Raw genomic sequence first — 16439 nt, forward strand, 5'->3', positions numbered from 1 at the left:
CTCTTTCTCAAAACTACTTTCTCTCTCCACTCTATTAATTCCTGCATTTTGGTTCTGCAGAGAGCACGATCCACTCAGCCTGTGTCGCTCGGAGGAGACTGTTAACCATGCGCTCCTACACTTTTTTACATCATGGCTTTTTCTTCTCTCTCTCTAATCTGTTGACGTCCTACTTATACACTTCTAATGTATCAAGATCCTGGATGACGTGTGGAGCGGGTACACTAGTGTAGAATTTCAGTGAAGTAAGTGTATCTGAGACTGTCATTCCTACAGTTTCAGAGTGACTAATGCATGTTTGCACATGTGAAGCTCATGAAAGTTTAACCGGTTGTAATGTATTAGGCCTTGGTATTTTTGGAGCTGTGAATTATTAACCTGCTCCCTCATGGAGCTAAACTCTTGTGGGTGGTGGAAATCTACAGAGCTCCTTATAGTAGTGCACCTGCTCAGTTGTTGATGTATGGCTATAAGAATATATCAAGTTTATTAATGAATTACTTTAAATATTTCCTCATGACAAGTCTATTTTAGTGCCCTGAATTAATTAATCATGACTGGTTAGAGAATAGTTCTGTGTCAAGTTTTACCTTTCAAATGTTCATTTGTTCTCTCTCTCTCTCTCTCTCTCTCTCTCTCTCTCTCTCTCTCTCTCTCTCTCTCTCTATATATCTATATATATATATATATATATATATATATATATATATATATATTAGAGTATATTACTGATTTTGGAGATTCCTTAAGATACAGTTATCATATACAGAAGATGATTGATAGATATTATTATAGATAATGTCCGTGTGTCCAATTTGCGCATAAAGAAGAAAAAGCAGAATAGTATAAAACAAGCAATTAATTGATAAAATAGCAAATAGAAATCCTTGATGGGTTGAACTTTGTCATGAAGCCTGCTGTAAGACACGTTTGGAGGAAATGACGGTGCGTATTACAGCGAGATTATAGCAGTGTTTCCACAAGTGACAGACAACAAATACTTATTTTGCCTTAATTTCTAAACTTCAAATCAGGGCTGTGCTGTGGCAGATTATCTGATAGTTGTCAGTAATGTTGTATTGCGGTTAATGGAATCTGAATTATCTGAATCTCTAAAGAATTCTCTAGTATTATTAATCGACTAGAACCTTTTTTTGTAATAGCCTTAGTTCTTCTTTTTTCTGATTTAAGCAGCCAGACTTCTGTGCTCTCGCACGTGCTCGTGCTAAGTTGGAGTATCCGTCACTCGCTGTCTGGAAGTGAGATTACTAACAATACGAGTCATGATCACAAGCATTGTGCTTTATTATTATTTTTTTTTTCTTTTATCTCTTGTTAAATTAATTAAGTGGATCAGATTTTGAAAATTACAAAACATTTGAAAATACACATCTGTATTGATCTCATCATGAAAGACAATAAATATCATAGAAGAAACAGTGACCGCACATTTACATATATACATTTTGCAAAAGATAGTTTTTTGGCTGTACTATAACAAACATAGTCCTCACTTTCAGAATCCTTTACAACAGAAAGTTTAACCTTCATAGACATATTAGCTTACAAAAGCAGCATTTGAAAAACTAGTATGGCTGATAATATAAGATCACATTAACCTGTTAGACTGAGCAAAGTGTTTTACTGTGCTTCTTCTTCATCGTTTCAAAGTCACCAACTGAAGTCTTGAGCCTCATGGAGTTAACCATATATTCACAACTCAAGTTTATTTATTTATTTTACTTTAGGTCAACTACTGTCATTGGCCCAAGGTTTGTCAATTGCATAAATAAAGACACAGCAGTTAGCTCTATAATAACAGTTCTTCATGAAATATAGGTGTCGTTGTGGAAACTGTGCTGCTGTTTTACCAGCAGTTCTCAGTGGTTTTGTTAAAGCTACTAAAGTAACTAGAGAGACATCACTAACTAGTATTTATGGTGAATGTCAGTCAGATGCTCACTTCAACTCCTAGTCGATAGCTTTTTTTTTTTTTTTTTTTTTTTCACCATAGTGGAATCAAGATTTTGGTAATCAAGACTCAAAGGTTGTAAATGGATGATGTGATGTGATACAACAGCCTGATTAGAACTGATCAATTAAAACTAAAATAAGACAACAAGTGTACAGTGTTGGCTTAACCGGCATAAATTTTGAGAATAAAGCTCTCTCCATGAGGAGGTTGTTCCTGGTCAAAACCCCGTTTCCATTTAAAAGTCTTCACATTTCGGGAAGGAAGAACACCAGTGTCTTTTTTATTTTTATTTTTTAGGAATATATGTTTTTCTGAGCCTATTGGACATTTGCATGGTAACTTGCTTCAGCTGTGTCTCAGGCTCTCGGGCTTATAGTGTCATTGGGAAGTTAGAGAATATTGCATATTGTCAACTAAAAAAAATAATTCAAAGTTTATCACAGTAGTATGGATTTGCATAGACTATAAAAGGCACAGAGAAAGGTTCAGAAAGTAACAGCCCATACACTCCATGCTACCAATATGCTTGGTAGAATATATTCATATTATATCTTCAGTTTATATACAGTAAGACCTGTAAACATATGGGAGTCTGTTTAAAACTTCATTTTAAAAACATCCTTCATGAAGATTTTGTGAATTAAACATATATAAAGAAAAATAGATTTTTTTTGGCCATATATGGTGTTCATTCGTGTCAGGTCCTGGAGCCATGACAGGTGGTAAGCTCCAGTTCTTACTCATACTCCTCCCCTGCAGTGGCTGCCTCCAAGGCAGCGAGTGCTTCCGCCACCATAGAGTCTGTGACGCTCACAGAGTCCTCTGTGTCTTTTTCCTTCGACCCTGCTTTCATGAGCTTGGTGTCAGCTGAGGAGAGGCTTGTGCTGCTAGTATGGATATCCACTGATATGACGCTCTCCTCGTCTGCCGTGTCCCTTGCTCCATGTCTTCCTTCCTCTTCCTGTTCTGTTCTGCACAAATAACCATCAGACCCGTTCCCCAGGCCCGAATCTCTGAACCTCTCTGTTTGTTTCCCAGGTTCTGTGCCCAGTGGTGTAACAGGACATAAGGGTGGAGCACTAGGGACGATTGAAGAGATCCCTCCATCTGGCTGTAAAATATACAGACTAGAGTTTCCCCCTCCTGACTGGGGTAGGTTCAATCTAGACTGGTTTATGTGATTGTTTTCAATATCAGATTTGCTGAGGTTGCTGTTGCTGGTGTAGCCCAAATTGTGGAAGCCTTGTTTTTTTCCATCACCTGACTCACCGTGAAATTGGTAGGAAGAGAATAAGGAATTAGTCGAAGGATCCTGCTTCAGACCATTGATTTCTACGGGGTCTGTAGGGTCATGGATGTAACTATAAGAAAATCAGAGAGATGGATAAAGAACCCAATGCAGCATAATAATAATAATAATAATAATAATAACAATAATAATAATAAACAAGTGTTCTTTCTTGACAAGTATGAGCCACAATGTAAAGCAATTCAGAAATAATCATAATATCAAGGAAGAAACCCTGACAAACTCATAGTGCTGCAAACAAAAGCCTGAATATTTGCTTCTTTTACAACTTGATAAGTCAAGCCAGCAGATTTGACTGCACACTAAATTTGCATTGGGTACGCAAACGCAGTCTCTGACGCAGTAATGTCCCTGCACTGAGTCCACTATTGTGCTCTGCTCTGTGAGTATGTCTCTCTTTTCCTCATTGACCTTTTTAAGTGAGTCTTTCATAATGCTGGATCATATTCAGAAGCCTAACAACATTTTTTCACCTGTAAGGAACACAAACCAATCCACATGCATGAACAGCATAGTTTCCTGAGAGATAAGAAACGTGTGTGTGTGTGTGTGTGTGTGTGTGTTGCAGAAGGGAGCTGGGTGTATTTATGGATGATGATAAGAGCTGTCAGACATTTCCTGCAAAGCTCCTTCTGCCCTTCACACCCTCCACCAACAGAAAGCCCACAAAAGCACCATTGGATAGAGCAGGAGAAAGAGACAGATTACTCCCCAGAGCTAAGCACAGTAAGCAAGTGGTGAAGACACCAGACTTGGCCAGTGTCAATCCGTTGATCTTCCTGCATGCGCGTTCATGCGTAGTTTATTTTGTATGTCAAAACCTGAGCTGTAATTCATCTTATTAATAGATATATTCTCTCATGCCTATCAAGTAAAATCATTGTGCACAGTTACAGCTTTCTGTGTCTCTGTGGAAAGATGGTGGTGCCTTCTGTTAGCAGGGAAAGTATCTACAATACAGGCTTGCAGATGTTAAAAATGTTCCAGTTGACCGAGTCAGTTGACTGGCTAGAATTATTTTCATGTCAGTTTACAAATGTCAATTTCCTTGTATTCTTGAATTGATTCCAGTGCAGCCACCTGAAAATGTCTATTTTTTAAAAAAAAAAACTAAACAAACAAGCCAAAATGAAGGAATATTGGTGGTAGAGAAACACATGAGGTGTTGAGTTTCCCTTCAAAAACCTACCATATGACAACACAATAACAGCACACACAGTATTTATCCATGTCTGTTTGCAAACTGCTATAGAGCAGAAAAGGGCAGAATATGATTTCCATACAGCAAACAACATTGAACCGTGTTATAGATAATAGATATTTACAGAACCTGCATAAATCTGATATTGTAATGGCTACAACCCAAAAAAAAAAAGTCCTCTGGGGGTGGAGGTGGGGGGTGGAAGGTCCTCACAGGAAATATTAAATGTTTGGAAAGACAAAAGAGGCATGTAATATGAATCATAAGGAGAAAGAGTTTAAACCAAAAGTAAAACGTGGAAAAAAGTTTGTGTTCTGGGTCAGGTTTGTATGGTATTTGCATGAGGAAATCCATTTAATCAGCTCAAGCTAAGCCCAGAAGTGTGACACTGGGCATTATATCCACCTTCTATTGAATCTGTACCATAACCGGCAAAACTATCATATTCAGAGCACTAACAATACAACAGGGTAAAGAACTAGAGAGGCCATAATCACTGTCAGCTACCAGGAAAATAACACTCGTGTTGACCTCTTAGCCTGGCAGCATTTAAAGATAATACACTACCTGAGTATTTAGCAGGGCTATATTCACAGATAAATACACAGATAATTGTATTATCGGTGTATTGATAATACACCGATAATACACCAGGTGTCATTTATAACATTTTTTCTTCAGAGACCTCACCATCTGGTTTGCTCTTGATATAGTTTTAAAGCGTATTAACGGTGCCAGCGATAGTCAGCAGTCGTGCTTTAGATGAAGCCTTTACAACACTGTTTTTTTTTTCTTTCTTCCTGACAGAACAGATCCCCTAAGATAAATATAGAAAGAGAGTAAAAAGGCAATGTGGTAGCTATTCTGATCCCTTTTGCACGGCTGATTTGTTGGCTGACAACAACCAATATTTAGAGTAATAACAGCTTTTCAACGTTTTTTCTTCCTCCACTCGACTCTCTGACAGTCGTGACATTTATAAACTCCAGCAGGGCAACAGTGAGCGTTTGTCATTTGGCTAGAGTGAGGAACAGTAATTTGGGTTTGTTTCTCCATTCTTACCTTTTCATCATGCAACAGCATCTGCACCCCATTTGGACAGCTGGATCGCCGGGCTGGACAGAAAAAGGGACAAGGGAGGGTATCTGTTAGGCACAGGCAACTTTCATCATGCGTTTTTAAAGCTAATACATTAACAGAGGACAAGGATGAAAAAGATGTAAAGATGGATTCCTACTGAAGTAACACATGGGTGTCAGAATGAGAGTAAACATAGTAACTCCCTTTGGGTTTCCATCTCTGATATGCCAGTAGCAGAAATAAGACAATGATCACCATAGCCTCAGCGCCTAAACAGACATGACAGCACTTGTGACAAACCACACTATCTACATCCCTCTAAGGCAGAATTCATGAAGACAAGTCCCGCCCAACGCATCTAACCTTTCAGCCACAGTATTTTTATACCTGGAGAAATTGATGGGAGACAAAAAAAAAACATCAGGTTACAGCCACAATGCTTTCACCATTCTCAGTCTGAGGCAGTGTCATCCAGTATTGATTTGACATATGGTTCTATGCGTCTGCCAGGTTCATGGCAGGGCTCTGAATCTCTTGAGTAAAGAGAGAGACAAAATTGCAAGTGTGACATTGCGGATGGCTCTGTATCGCCTGCGTGGTTAGTTTGCGTACATTGCTGAAGATGTGCTGACCTTTTTCTTTTCCATTCAGCCTATGCCATTTCTCCTGCTCTTTGTGGCCAAATGAAAGGTAAATAATTGATGGAGCAGTCTGTGAAAGGCCCTGATAGAGCAAGGACACGGCTGGTCTTTTCTCCCTTTCTTGTTTCCTTCTTCCTGATGCGTGGTTGGAAAGAAATATTTGTGCCTTATCGTTCGTACAGATTTGTGCAGTGTACCAATTTGTCATGTAAGACAGTTTAGAGTTTTCTGAATATAAATTTGTTGAATCAAGTTTGGAAAAAAAAAAAAATCTAAATACCCAAGCCTGTTGATAAACAAACAGAAATAGCAGAGACACGCAAATGTACAGTAGTGACTAGGTGATGATTAAACTCCAGACGTGTGTAGTAGCACATGTCCGATTGGCTGTAGTATGAGCTAGTTATTACAGGAGGATTACTACAGCAGCTGTGCACCTCCTCATCTCCGGCCAGACAGTGCATCATGCCGGTCAAAATAGCAATCTTAGTATCTTCCATTCTACAAAACCCATATGTCCTTAATAAATTCTGTGGTCTCACAGCGACTCTGCATGAAACATAAATGTTCTGGATTTGGTCAAAGCAGATTAAGAGCTTGAGACTGTGCTAAAATGCATACAGTAAGATGGCTGCTGTTATGTGGCATCCTCCAGTGACATGTAACAAGTCAGTAGACCAGCTTTACATCACCTTTGGTTTGCGAATCTACACACCAGTGTTATAAGTGAAACTAGTTACGATAAAATGTGTCTGATGTCATGCATAAACTTATGATATATGCCACATGGACAATTTACATTTTTTATTATTATTTTTTTTTGCATCATCATACACAGTTCAGAAACACAGAAAGACAGACAGACAGATGGACACCAGAGGATTAAATCTTCACCTTTTCTCCTACAGTTTTCAAAAAATCTGCATTAGGCAGCAGAACAAGGGCACAACCAGTGGCATTATGATCACAATTTCCTCAGCTATTGACTATTAATGACCATTTCCTCAAATAATAGGTGTGTGCTTGTAAGCTAATGTAAAGTTAATCATTTAGATTTTTCTTTCCATTCCACAGCACTGCTGAATTCTTTTGAATGTTTTTGGACGTTTTCTGTCATAGCAAACTCTTCAGAAAAGAGGCCTTTGCTCTTTCTGGTTTCTAAGTAACATTCACTTGCCTTGTTAACTTATTAAGCCATGGTTGTGATGGAAGCTAACATAACTAGCTTTGTGACTGTTCTACAAACGTTAGTATGGATGAGGAATAAAGCACCGTTTTAACTGTAAAATAAACAATCTTGGGGAAGTTACATCATCACAAGTGAAGTTATGCTTTATATTTACCTTATTTACTGACTCTCTATTTTAAAAATGTACTGTCTGGTTACAAGTGTCTAGCCTTAAAAAAGGTCTTATTTTGGATATGCATTTAAAGGGCTAAACCACAATGTGCAAGAAAAAGCTGTGTTCTGTTGAATAATAAAAGAATGCATATATCAATTTATAATGATATATACCACAGTGTGTAAATATTTACACAATGAGGTATATATACACACTGTGAACTATATATATTTTGAATTTTTATTATATTAATTCTTTATATTACTCCTTATGTTTATCTTCTGTTCTATGTTTATGTTCTGTAAAGCTGCTTTGAGACAATGTCCATTGTAAAAAAGCGCTATACAAATAAAACGAACTGAATTGAATTGAATATATTTAAAAATCTGATGCAATTTATTGACAATTTAATGACAAATGAGTAAGTAAAGTAAAAGATATTTGGCTACATGTACAAGAACAATGGTTGAATAAAACAATTATAAAGAGTTTTTATTTAAAAATGTTGAAATGGTTTTATAGCACTATTCTGCTTCATGTAGCACGAACATGATTTGAATAAAAATAGCCTATGCAGTAAGTCTATGGCTGAAAATGTGGTGCTCAATATTTTTTTTAAGTAGCATGTATATAAAGCGCTTAACTATTTAGAGATTAGTCTGCGGTTTCTTAAAACGACCTTCTGTGTTTCTCAAATATTTGTTTGTGTGACGAGACAACAGACTCCGTTCATACATGTGCACCTAACCCTAAAGTGCATACACATTACCAGGTGACCATACATTTTCTATGTACGTGTGCAACACGGAGCCATGACTTCAGTGTCACCGGCGAGCTCCAGTGCGCCAGTGTGACAAGCGCCTTGAATCAGTGTTTTCTCACTTCTATGCAAATGATGCACGCACTAAAGCGATTAATCAAAAAATAAATAAATAAAAATATTCCTACATTCATTGGTTTCACCATTTACTGCTTGGTGCACAATTATTGGAGAAAAGGGTTCACATTATCCTGTCATTATCCTGTCGTCTATGCCCTTGATGAGTGAACAGAGCTAGTACAGATTTGCTAATCTACCAGCCACAAGCTAGTACAAAGCCTAGCACATAAGATGTAAATCAGTGTTAGGAAACATAAATATTTCTGAAATGGTCTTATATCATTGCACTCAATTTGAATATGACATTGCAGAAAGGTTAGAAACCTTTTTTTAGTGCGTGTGTGTGTGTGTGTGTGTGTGTGTGTGTGTGTGAACACGCACTGTTTATGATTGACTTTAAAAAATTAAAAGGTCTGACCCTGATCCGTGTGTCCTTCTGTCTGTTATTCTGCCCCTCCCACAATCCCTTCTGAGTCTGAGTCTATTTCATCTTTGTCTTTCTCTTCTCCACTATAGTGTCTATACTGTAGGCTGTAGCTTGTGGCTGCAACTCAATCCAGTGAACTGCAGCATTAGAAATCAAACAGGTGCATAGAGCAGATATGGTGTTTGTTTAAGTGCCGTTGGTTGCTATAGTGAAGGTTTCACGATTAAACAGTGTACAGTATATCACAAAGTCTCTTGAGAAAGACCATGCCACCTAATTGACTGATAAACATATACGAAACAAAGGGCGTTCATTAGCAGTGCTTTGTGTAAACATCAGCAAATTTGATACACAAAAGGGATCGTTGACTTTACCTATAAACATTGACGCTGGTCTGTTCTGTCTCAAAACTTGTATCACATATTTTGATATGTTGAACAAACATATGTGTCTAACCGCCATGCTGGAAACCGGACTACACATTCATACCTAGTGGCAATGGAGGGAGGTGGGAGGACACAAAGGAACTTAGAGAAATTCAACATGGACACAGGAGGAACATGCACGGAAACACAAAACAGAAAGTAACCCAAGTAACTCAAGACTGAACCATGTACCTTGGGTTTGTGAGGCAGTGATGATACCAGCTTTGCCACAGTGCTGGCCATCAGGCTGCTTCATTAAATAAAAACATTTTATATGAAACATAGCACTTACATTATTCATTTTATATTATTATTTAAATATTATTTTATTACTCCATATATAATGTTTGATATGCTCTAACTCTAAAACTATTCCACAGATAGAAATGATGCTTTAGGAGAACATCGCTCAGCTGACTTTTGTGATCGTGATCGAGTGATTAATCTATTTATTTATGATCCAGGTTGTTCGATGTCCTGATTGTTTTTTTTTTTCTTCAAACACAAAAGAATTGTCACAGGCTAGCACGCAAACGAAAGCTGTTGACTGGTCTTCATTTGATTCGCATTTGCATGCTGGTTGTAGCGTCACAGTTAGCATGATTCAACAATCTATATTTGAAAGGTCTCTTTATAATTTATTAACAATGGTAGATATTATGTGTAGCACTGTTTTGGGTACACCAGAATGCTGCAGGTTTTAGGGACAAAGTGGACGCTGTAGACTGTTTTTTGTCATGTATTTCTGACATGATTTCATAAGACATGATGATCTCTGTTCACTTTCCATAAAGTAAATCCACAAGTCTCAAAAAAGCTTTTATGCAAAACACTATGTGGAGTCTGCTGACACTGCCAAGCTTATTTTGGAAGAATAAAGGGAAGACAGACAAACAGAGAGAAGGATATGTGTCTGTATTTGAGTAGTGGCTGTTTAGTTTGTCTGTAAATATATTTTGCATGATTCTTGAACCCGATCATTCCAATTTAGCTGTTAGAAAAGAATTGTTTGTGTCCTGGAGTACATATATAAGTGTCTTTAGTCCACAATAAATTCTTAAACCTTGGTATTGGATTATTTACTTTTCATATTTTCATATTAATCTCTTTAATGACATTAATGAAGATGTGATATGATAGACTAATGGCGGTCTGAGAAAACCTGTTGGATGTTGCTGTATCCACCAAAAAAAAGACCTTAATTAAAAACCTGGTTTTCCTTAATAGTTTTTCTCTTTCATTTGTTAGGTGACACACAACTTTCAAATCCAGCAGTACATTTCACCTAAACAGAAATATTTCCATTTATTTGACTTTTTCCATTTATGTTGCCATGGCTATCAGACTACAAAGATCGTTAGATGCAGATCCAGTTTAACAACACAGTTGTAGAAACAGTCAGTATGAATAAAGATGTATAAAACCCAGTCTTAGATGATAGTGAATGTCAGACATTGCAAACATAGCAAACAAACCAGATATATAATCAGATATTGACTGAGTATTGTTCCCTGTGCCACTGATTAAAATCTTTCTTCCTTTTCATTTTGGTGAGCAACCAAACAAAAAAAATACATGCACAAGACGAACATTTTATAGTCCTAAAAATATCAACGTGTATATATTCTTTTATACAAAGTATTATTAGAAGGAAAGCATGAAAATCTGGTTTATCGTGCTATTAAAGTACTGGTTACGCCCATACGAATGCATGTCAAGCATCCAAGAAGGTTTGTAGAAGCACAATAACAATAATGCTTAATACTAATTCCACTTTCATGAAGAGTATTGTTGTTGCTTGGCTCATGGCGACCACACCTCATTACCTATGAGACTGTAAACAAAGCCTCCAACTGTAAACATCCTGACAAACTGCTTTATCCTGTACACACCGCTTTCCACAGTCATATAAATGGGTGATCAGTCCTTTAAATATGTATATATATGTATATATATATATATCTCAACCCTTATTATATATTTATATTAGAATTGATTTATAGATTAGAATAATCCTGGACTATAATTAATTCTAAGCAACAGACTTAGCTCTGGAAAGAATGTTAGGTCATGGCATCACCTTGTGCATATGGGATTACTATTAACATGTTATCAAAATTATACTTGGAGTAAACATTTGGAAAACCTTACAAGAGCATTAAGGCAATAATGTTTGGATATTTTACAGCAACAAAATCTCTCTTTATAAAGCCAGCACATGTTTACTGAACCACCAGGAACCTCCTGTGCAACACCTTCTCAGTCATCTGAATATATTTCAACTGTTTTATATATATATATATATGTACACACATATATATATACACACATGTAATATATATATATATTATATACACATGTAAACAATTTATATCCTGCTCACGAGGTAGTTTATATATGATATAGTTTAGTTTATACAATAGTGTGAACATGCGAAGCGAAACTAAACGAAGATGACACCAAAATAAACCAGTTGTCCACCTGGTTAAGGTGGTTAACGCCACAGACTAGTTTCTTCATGAGGAACAAACAATAAGAACTTTATTATGACCAGGTTTCAGCACATAAAACTGAGAGTAAATGCGCCAAACATTAAGCGCAACAGGTGAGGAAGTGTTTCTCAAAGGCTCACAAAAGTCCACCGCTTTAAAATCTTGTATTGTCCTCGTTTTTTTTTCCGTTTTTCTTTCCGGAACCGTCCGAGAAAGACCCTTTGGTCTGAACAATGCAGCCATTACAAACATAAGGCTTTTACCTGTTAGAGTGCTGAAGGTGTGGCAGGTGTTTGCCGGAGGTGCCGTATTTTCACAGATAACTCCAGTATTCATTTATTTCCCCAAACTGTAGTCTCCTAAGTAAAAAAAAAGAGACATGAAGTAGTCCAAAGGCTTCTCCTAGAACTAACGAGCATGGCAGTAGATTTTGTTGACACAAGGACAGAGTTGGGCGTCTGCGCGCGCGGGTGTGTGTGTATGCGTGTGTGTGCGTTCGTGTGTGTGTGTGTGTGTTTTGCTTGCCAGAGGGACGGTCCTGGTGTGTCAGCTCTTCTATGGCGCCTATTTGACTTTCAGATCCAGTCCTGTCTCCTCTGTCAGACCTGACCAATAACAAAAAAAACGTTTCACGTGTCTCTGCGATGACATAATACTTGTGATCGGAAAGAGTTTTAAGCAGCAGCCACACTGCAATAGTTAAGTTAAGCTTATCCATATAACACACACAACAGACACGGTGCACAAGGCTAGCTAGTAGTATAGTGGTATAGTAGTCCTGTTATAGTAGTCCTGTTACATATTATGTATATTTACAGCATATGATTTCTCTTCCAGAACCAGGAAAAAAATCATACTTGGAAACTATTTAAATCCTTTAAAAAAATACCTTTTAATAGGCCCATCCTTTAACAGGTCATCCTGCAGTCCCTGCTGAAAGAAAAAAGGTGATGTGAAAGTTTAACAAACCTGGTCCAGGCTGGTCAAACTGGTATCCACCTTCTCCGTTGGTAAGTTATTGTCCAGTAAGTGGAAGTGTTTCTTAACACTTTATTGCTGTGTGTGTTAGATAACCTGTGCACAGTATAGTGATAAACATAAGTAGTAAAAAAACATGCTTGAATTTTACAAGAACTACAGAGCTGCTAAATATAGTGTACCAGCTTGATCAGCATGGCCTGTGTTTTGGCAGCTGGTAGATGGTCATACTATGCTAGAATAAACAATCAAGTCTACAGCTTTTTAAATTGTATTGAGCCACTAGCTACACTTTAAAACCGAACATTTGTTGACACCTAGATTGATACCCACATATGGGTGTCAATCTAGGTGTCAACAAATGTTCGGTTTTAAACCGGTTTTAAACATATTCCAGCATGATAACACACCTGTGCACAAAGGGAGTTCAATGAAGATATGATTTACCAATGTTGGAGTAGAAGAGCTCAAGTTGCCTGCACGGGGCTTTGAACTAAACCACACTAAAGAAGTTTGGGATGAACTGGAATGCAGTGCCTGACCTCAGTAATGCTCTTGGGGGTGAATAACAAATCCACATAGCCACAGTCCCAGATCTAGTGGATAGCTTTCCAAGAAAAGTGGAAATTATTATAAGGAAGTCTTGGTCAGGGTGTCCATAATATACTTTGGCAATATATAGTACATTAGTTATTATATTAGCTACAGCTAGCCCAGATGCCCTTTGTAAATATACTACAACTACTGACTTTAGCACCTCTCTCTTTTTCCTCTGTAAAGAAATACAAAGCTACTGTGATTATTACATGGCATGCACAATACCATGACATTTTCATTCAGTGTCACAGAGTGGTGAGACCAGTGCGGTTGGTGTACATGCACCCAATTAAAAAAATACAAAAAATTGTAATAAATGTAGGTGTAACATTGATGCACCAATAAACTGGCAATTGTATATGGGCCCATTTTGAAAGCACACTCTTAGTGCAAATAGTGACAATATTAATACAAATGCTTCTTGATGGGGGGTGGGGGGTGTTCAATTATTCTGAGCATTCACTTGAAATATTCTAGGTATTCTTAGGTCTATGAACAGCAAACTAGCTAATGATTCACTTAGTCACAGTAAACAAATGTGAAAAGCCATAATAAGGGGTCTGGATTTTTGGAAAATTAGAAGGATATCAAGAATAGGGCATTGTAATGAATTAACAATTAAAACAATTAACCTCACTACGATGAATTTAAAAAGGTCGTTTTAAAAATAAATGGACGGGTAACGATTCAAGTGAGATGTAGTATATGAGGTTGTAGGCTCTTAGATGAAATGATTGCATTGTTGTTGTTTTTTTAATATGTCAGTACATCATCGTGTAGCCATAACAACAATGAGAAATAGATAAACAAGGATCATAAACTTTGTAAAGGAAGAAACAACCTGCACAGATATGTTAAAAAGTGCTGTATAAGACATCTCTAGTATAGTATTGAGTTCATATTTAGCTTTCTAGTACATTGCAGGTCCTGTTAAGCCAAAGCCCAGGGCAGAACCAGCCTTTTTGTCCTCTTAACCTGACCCTTGTTCATGCCTACATTTCTCACTGTTGTAACTACATGTATCCTATTAGATTTTAGAGAAGTCACCAATTCATTGTAGGTACGAAGGGGAACCACAACACTACAAATGGAAATATTCGGGTGTTTATTCAGGTTCTGATAAGATCTGTTTTCTTCCGTTTACCTTAGCTTGTCTATCTGGTGCTGCTACTTAACAAATTGTGTTAATTATCTGTAAAAATATTTTTTTTTTAACATAAAAGTGTTCAGACTCTGTCTATACATTTGTTTGATTTCATCACATTGTGTGTGTGTGTGTGTGTGTGTGTGTGTGTGTATGTGTGTGTGAATTTAAGCTCTTTTAGACATGTGTAAATATCTTTCATGAACATCCTGAATCTACTTTGGTTTCAACCTTGGAAACATTAGCCATTGATTGTTCAGTTGAAAATGCCTTAATTAAACTTTTGCTTCACTTTTTTGCTAAAGCATACTTTGCGGCTTTTTTAAATTAGTTTGTAGATATAAATCTATTCAAGCTAAATTTTATGTAGATCAATATCTGTGTTTGTATCTGTGTCAATTTAGTGTGAATCACCAGATGATATAATAGGAAAATAATATTTGCGTTCCTCTTAACTATGCCACCCTTAGGCTAGTGTTATAAAAGGATTACAAATGTTCACTCAGTACAGGGCGTATTGTTCGTATATTATACAACAGTGCTGATCAGTTCTCAAATCTGGTTAGTAACAAGATATTTATTAATTTTCTATAACAATGCTGTAGTAGTAGTAAGGAAACTGCTCATTCAACTCAATCACAAGGACAGGTATGACAGTACCTCAACTCACATAGTCTAAATCTGATAATGAATGCAACTTCAGCACTTTGTAACAGTAAGTTTTCCAAGTTTTGCTATAACATAAGCGATAACAAGTACTAAGTTGTTTCATGAATGTTCCACTCCATTGAATCTAACTGTTCCACTCCATTGAATCTAACTATAAAGGCCTGACTAAAAGTATAATCATTGGCAAATTACTGTGGTAAAAAAGAAATAAAGCACTCCTCTTTCCATTGAGACGTATCACACCACCTTGTCACTGAATATTTACCTATTGCTTATTTACCTATCACATCACAAACTGTCACGTTTTATTTCTTTACTTACAATGTATGGTAATTATTATTAAATATACAGATTAAATTTCATAGATGTGTGTTCACTTGGTCACAAGAAAATCCCCTAAACATGATTCCACCAACACAAAGCCCAGAAACAAGATACCTTAAACCCTACACTAAGGTAAGTGTGTGTGTTTGGAGAGATGATTCGATGAGTTTTAAATGCAGCTGATTTTTTATTGCCATCCTACATACATATTTTAGAAAAAAATGATGGTGTCCTACATACATATCTATCTGTCTTTAAATTTCTTACATCAGACAACACCATAAACAAGGATCAAAACAGGTCAAGTTGCACTTGCACCAAGAACTATGTAATAGTCTTGTCACTTATAAATGGACACAGTTACAAAGCAAATAGTGGTGGAAAAACACAATCTATTATTAAAACCAACAAACGGCTTAAAATATTTGCTGTGGTCTTTCTCAAACTTAGTTTAAAAAAGACCGGTTTGGTAAACACCATAGGTAAACACACCACACCTAAACTACCCTCAGTGCTTTAACTGTAATTATGATACTATTGTGGATGATGGCATTAGCTCTTTTACTTGAATTTAATTGTCTAAATTTTAGTGAAGATAAATATTTGACTAATTAAAATAAGTATATACCATATTAGTCATATTAGTAATTAGTCAAATATTATTATGTTTTTTAAGTATTAGTGACTGTATCAATGTATTCATCTATGATACATGTCAGTTTTTATGAGAAAAAAAATCAAGAAATAATGCCTCTCATACCCAAACGGATGTTTGTCTTTCTACCGGTTATCCCCGTATGAGTAACTGTATGTTTAGCGTTAGTAACATTACAATCTCTCAACCTTTCACACAATGTTTTTGGCCTCATACTCATTTCAGCTGCCAAATAATTATAGTAAATTATAATTAAGCGACTGAATCTCTGGATTGCTTTAATTAACGTTGACATGATA

At 36.6% G+C, this 16439-nt stretch overlaps 1 protein-coding gene across 1 annotated transcript; it reads right to left on the reverse strand.

Annotated features, from left to right (window-relative positions):
* Positions 1–1979: 1979 nt before the first annotated feature.
* zgc:194930 (uncharacterized protein LOC557813 homolog) lies at positions 1980–12273 on the reverse strand. The gene is made up of 3 exons (XM_060874657.1): positions 12037–12273; positions 5548–5600; positions 1980–3336 (listed from the first exon to the last, which is right to left on the reverse strand). The coding sequence occupies exons 2-3, from the start codon at positions 5577–5579 to the stop codon at positions 2712–2714; spliced, it is 657 nt and encodes a 218-aa protein (XP_060730640.1). The 5' UTR covers positions 5580–5600; positions 12037–12273; the 3' UTR covers positions 1980–2711.
* Positions 12274–16439: the final 4166 nt, after the last annotated feature.

This window comes from Tachysurus vachellii, chromosome 7, assembly GCF_030014155.1.
Source record: "Tachysurus vachellii isolate PV-2020 chromosome 7, HZAU_Pvac_v1, whole genome shotgun sequence".
Classification (NCBI taxonomy): domain Eukaryota; kingdom Metazoa; phylum Chordata; class Actinopteri; order Siluriformes; family Bagridae; genus Tachysurus; species Tachysurus vachellii.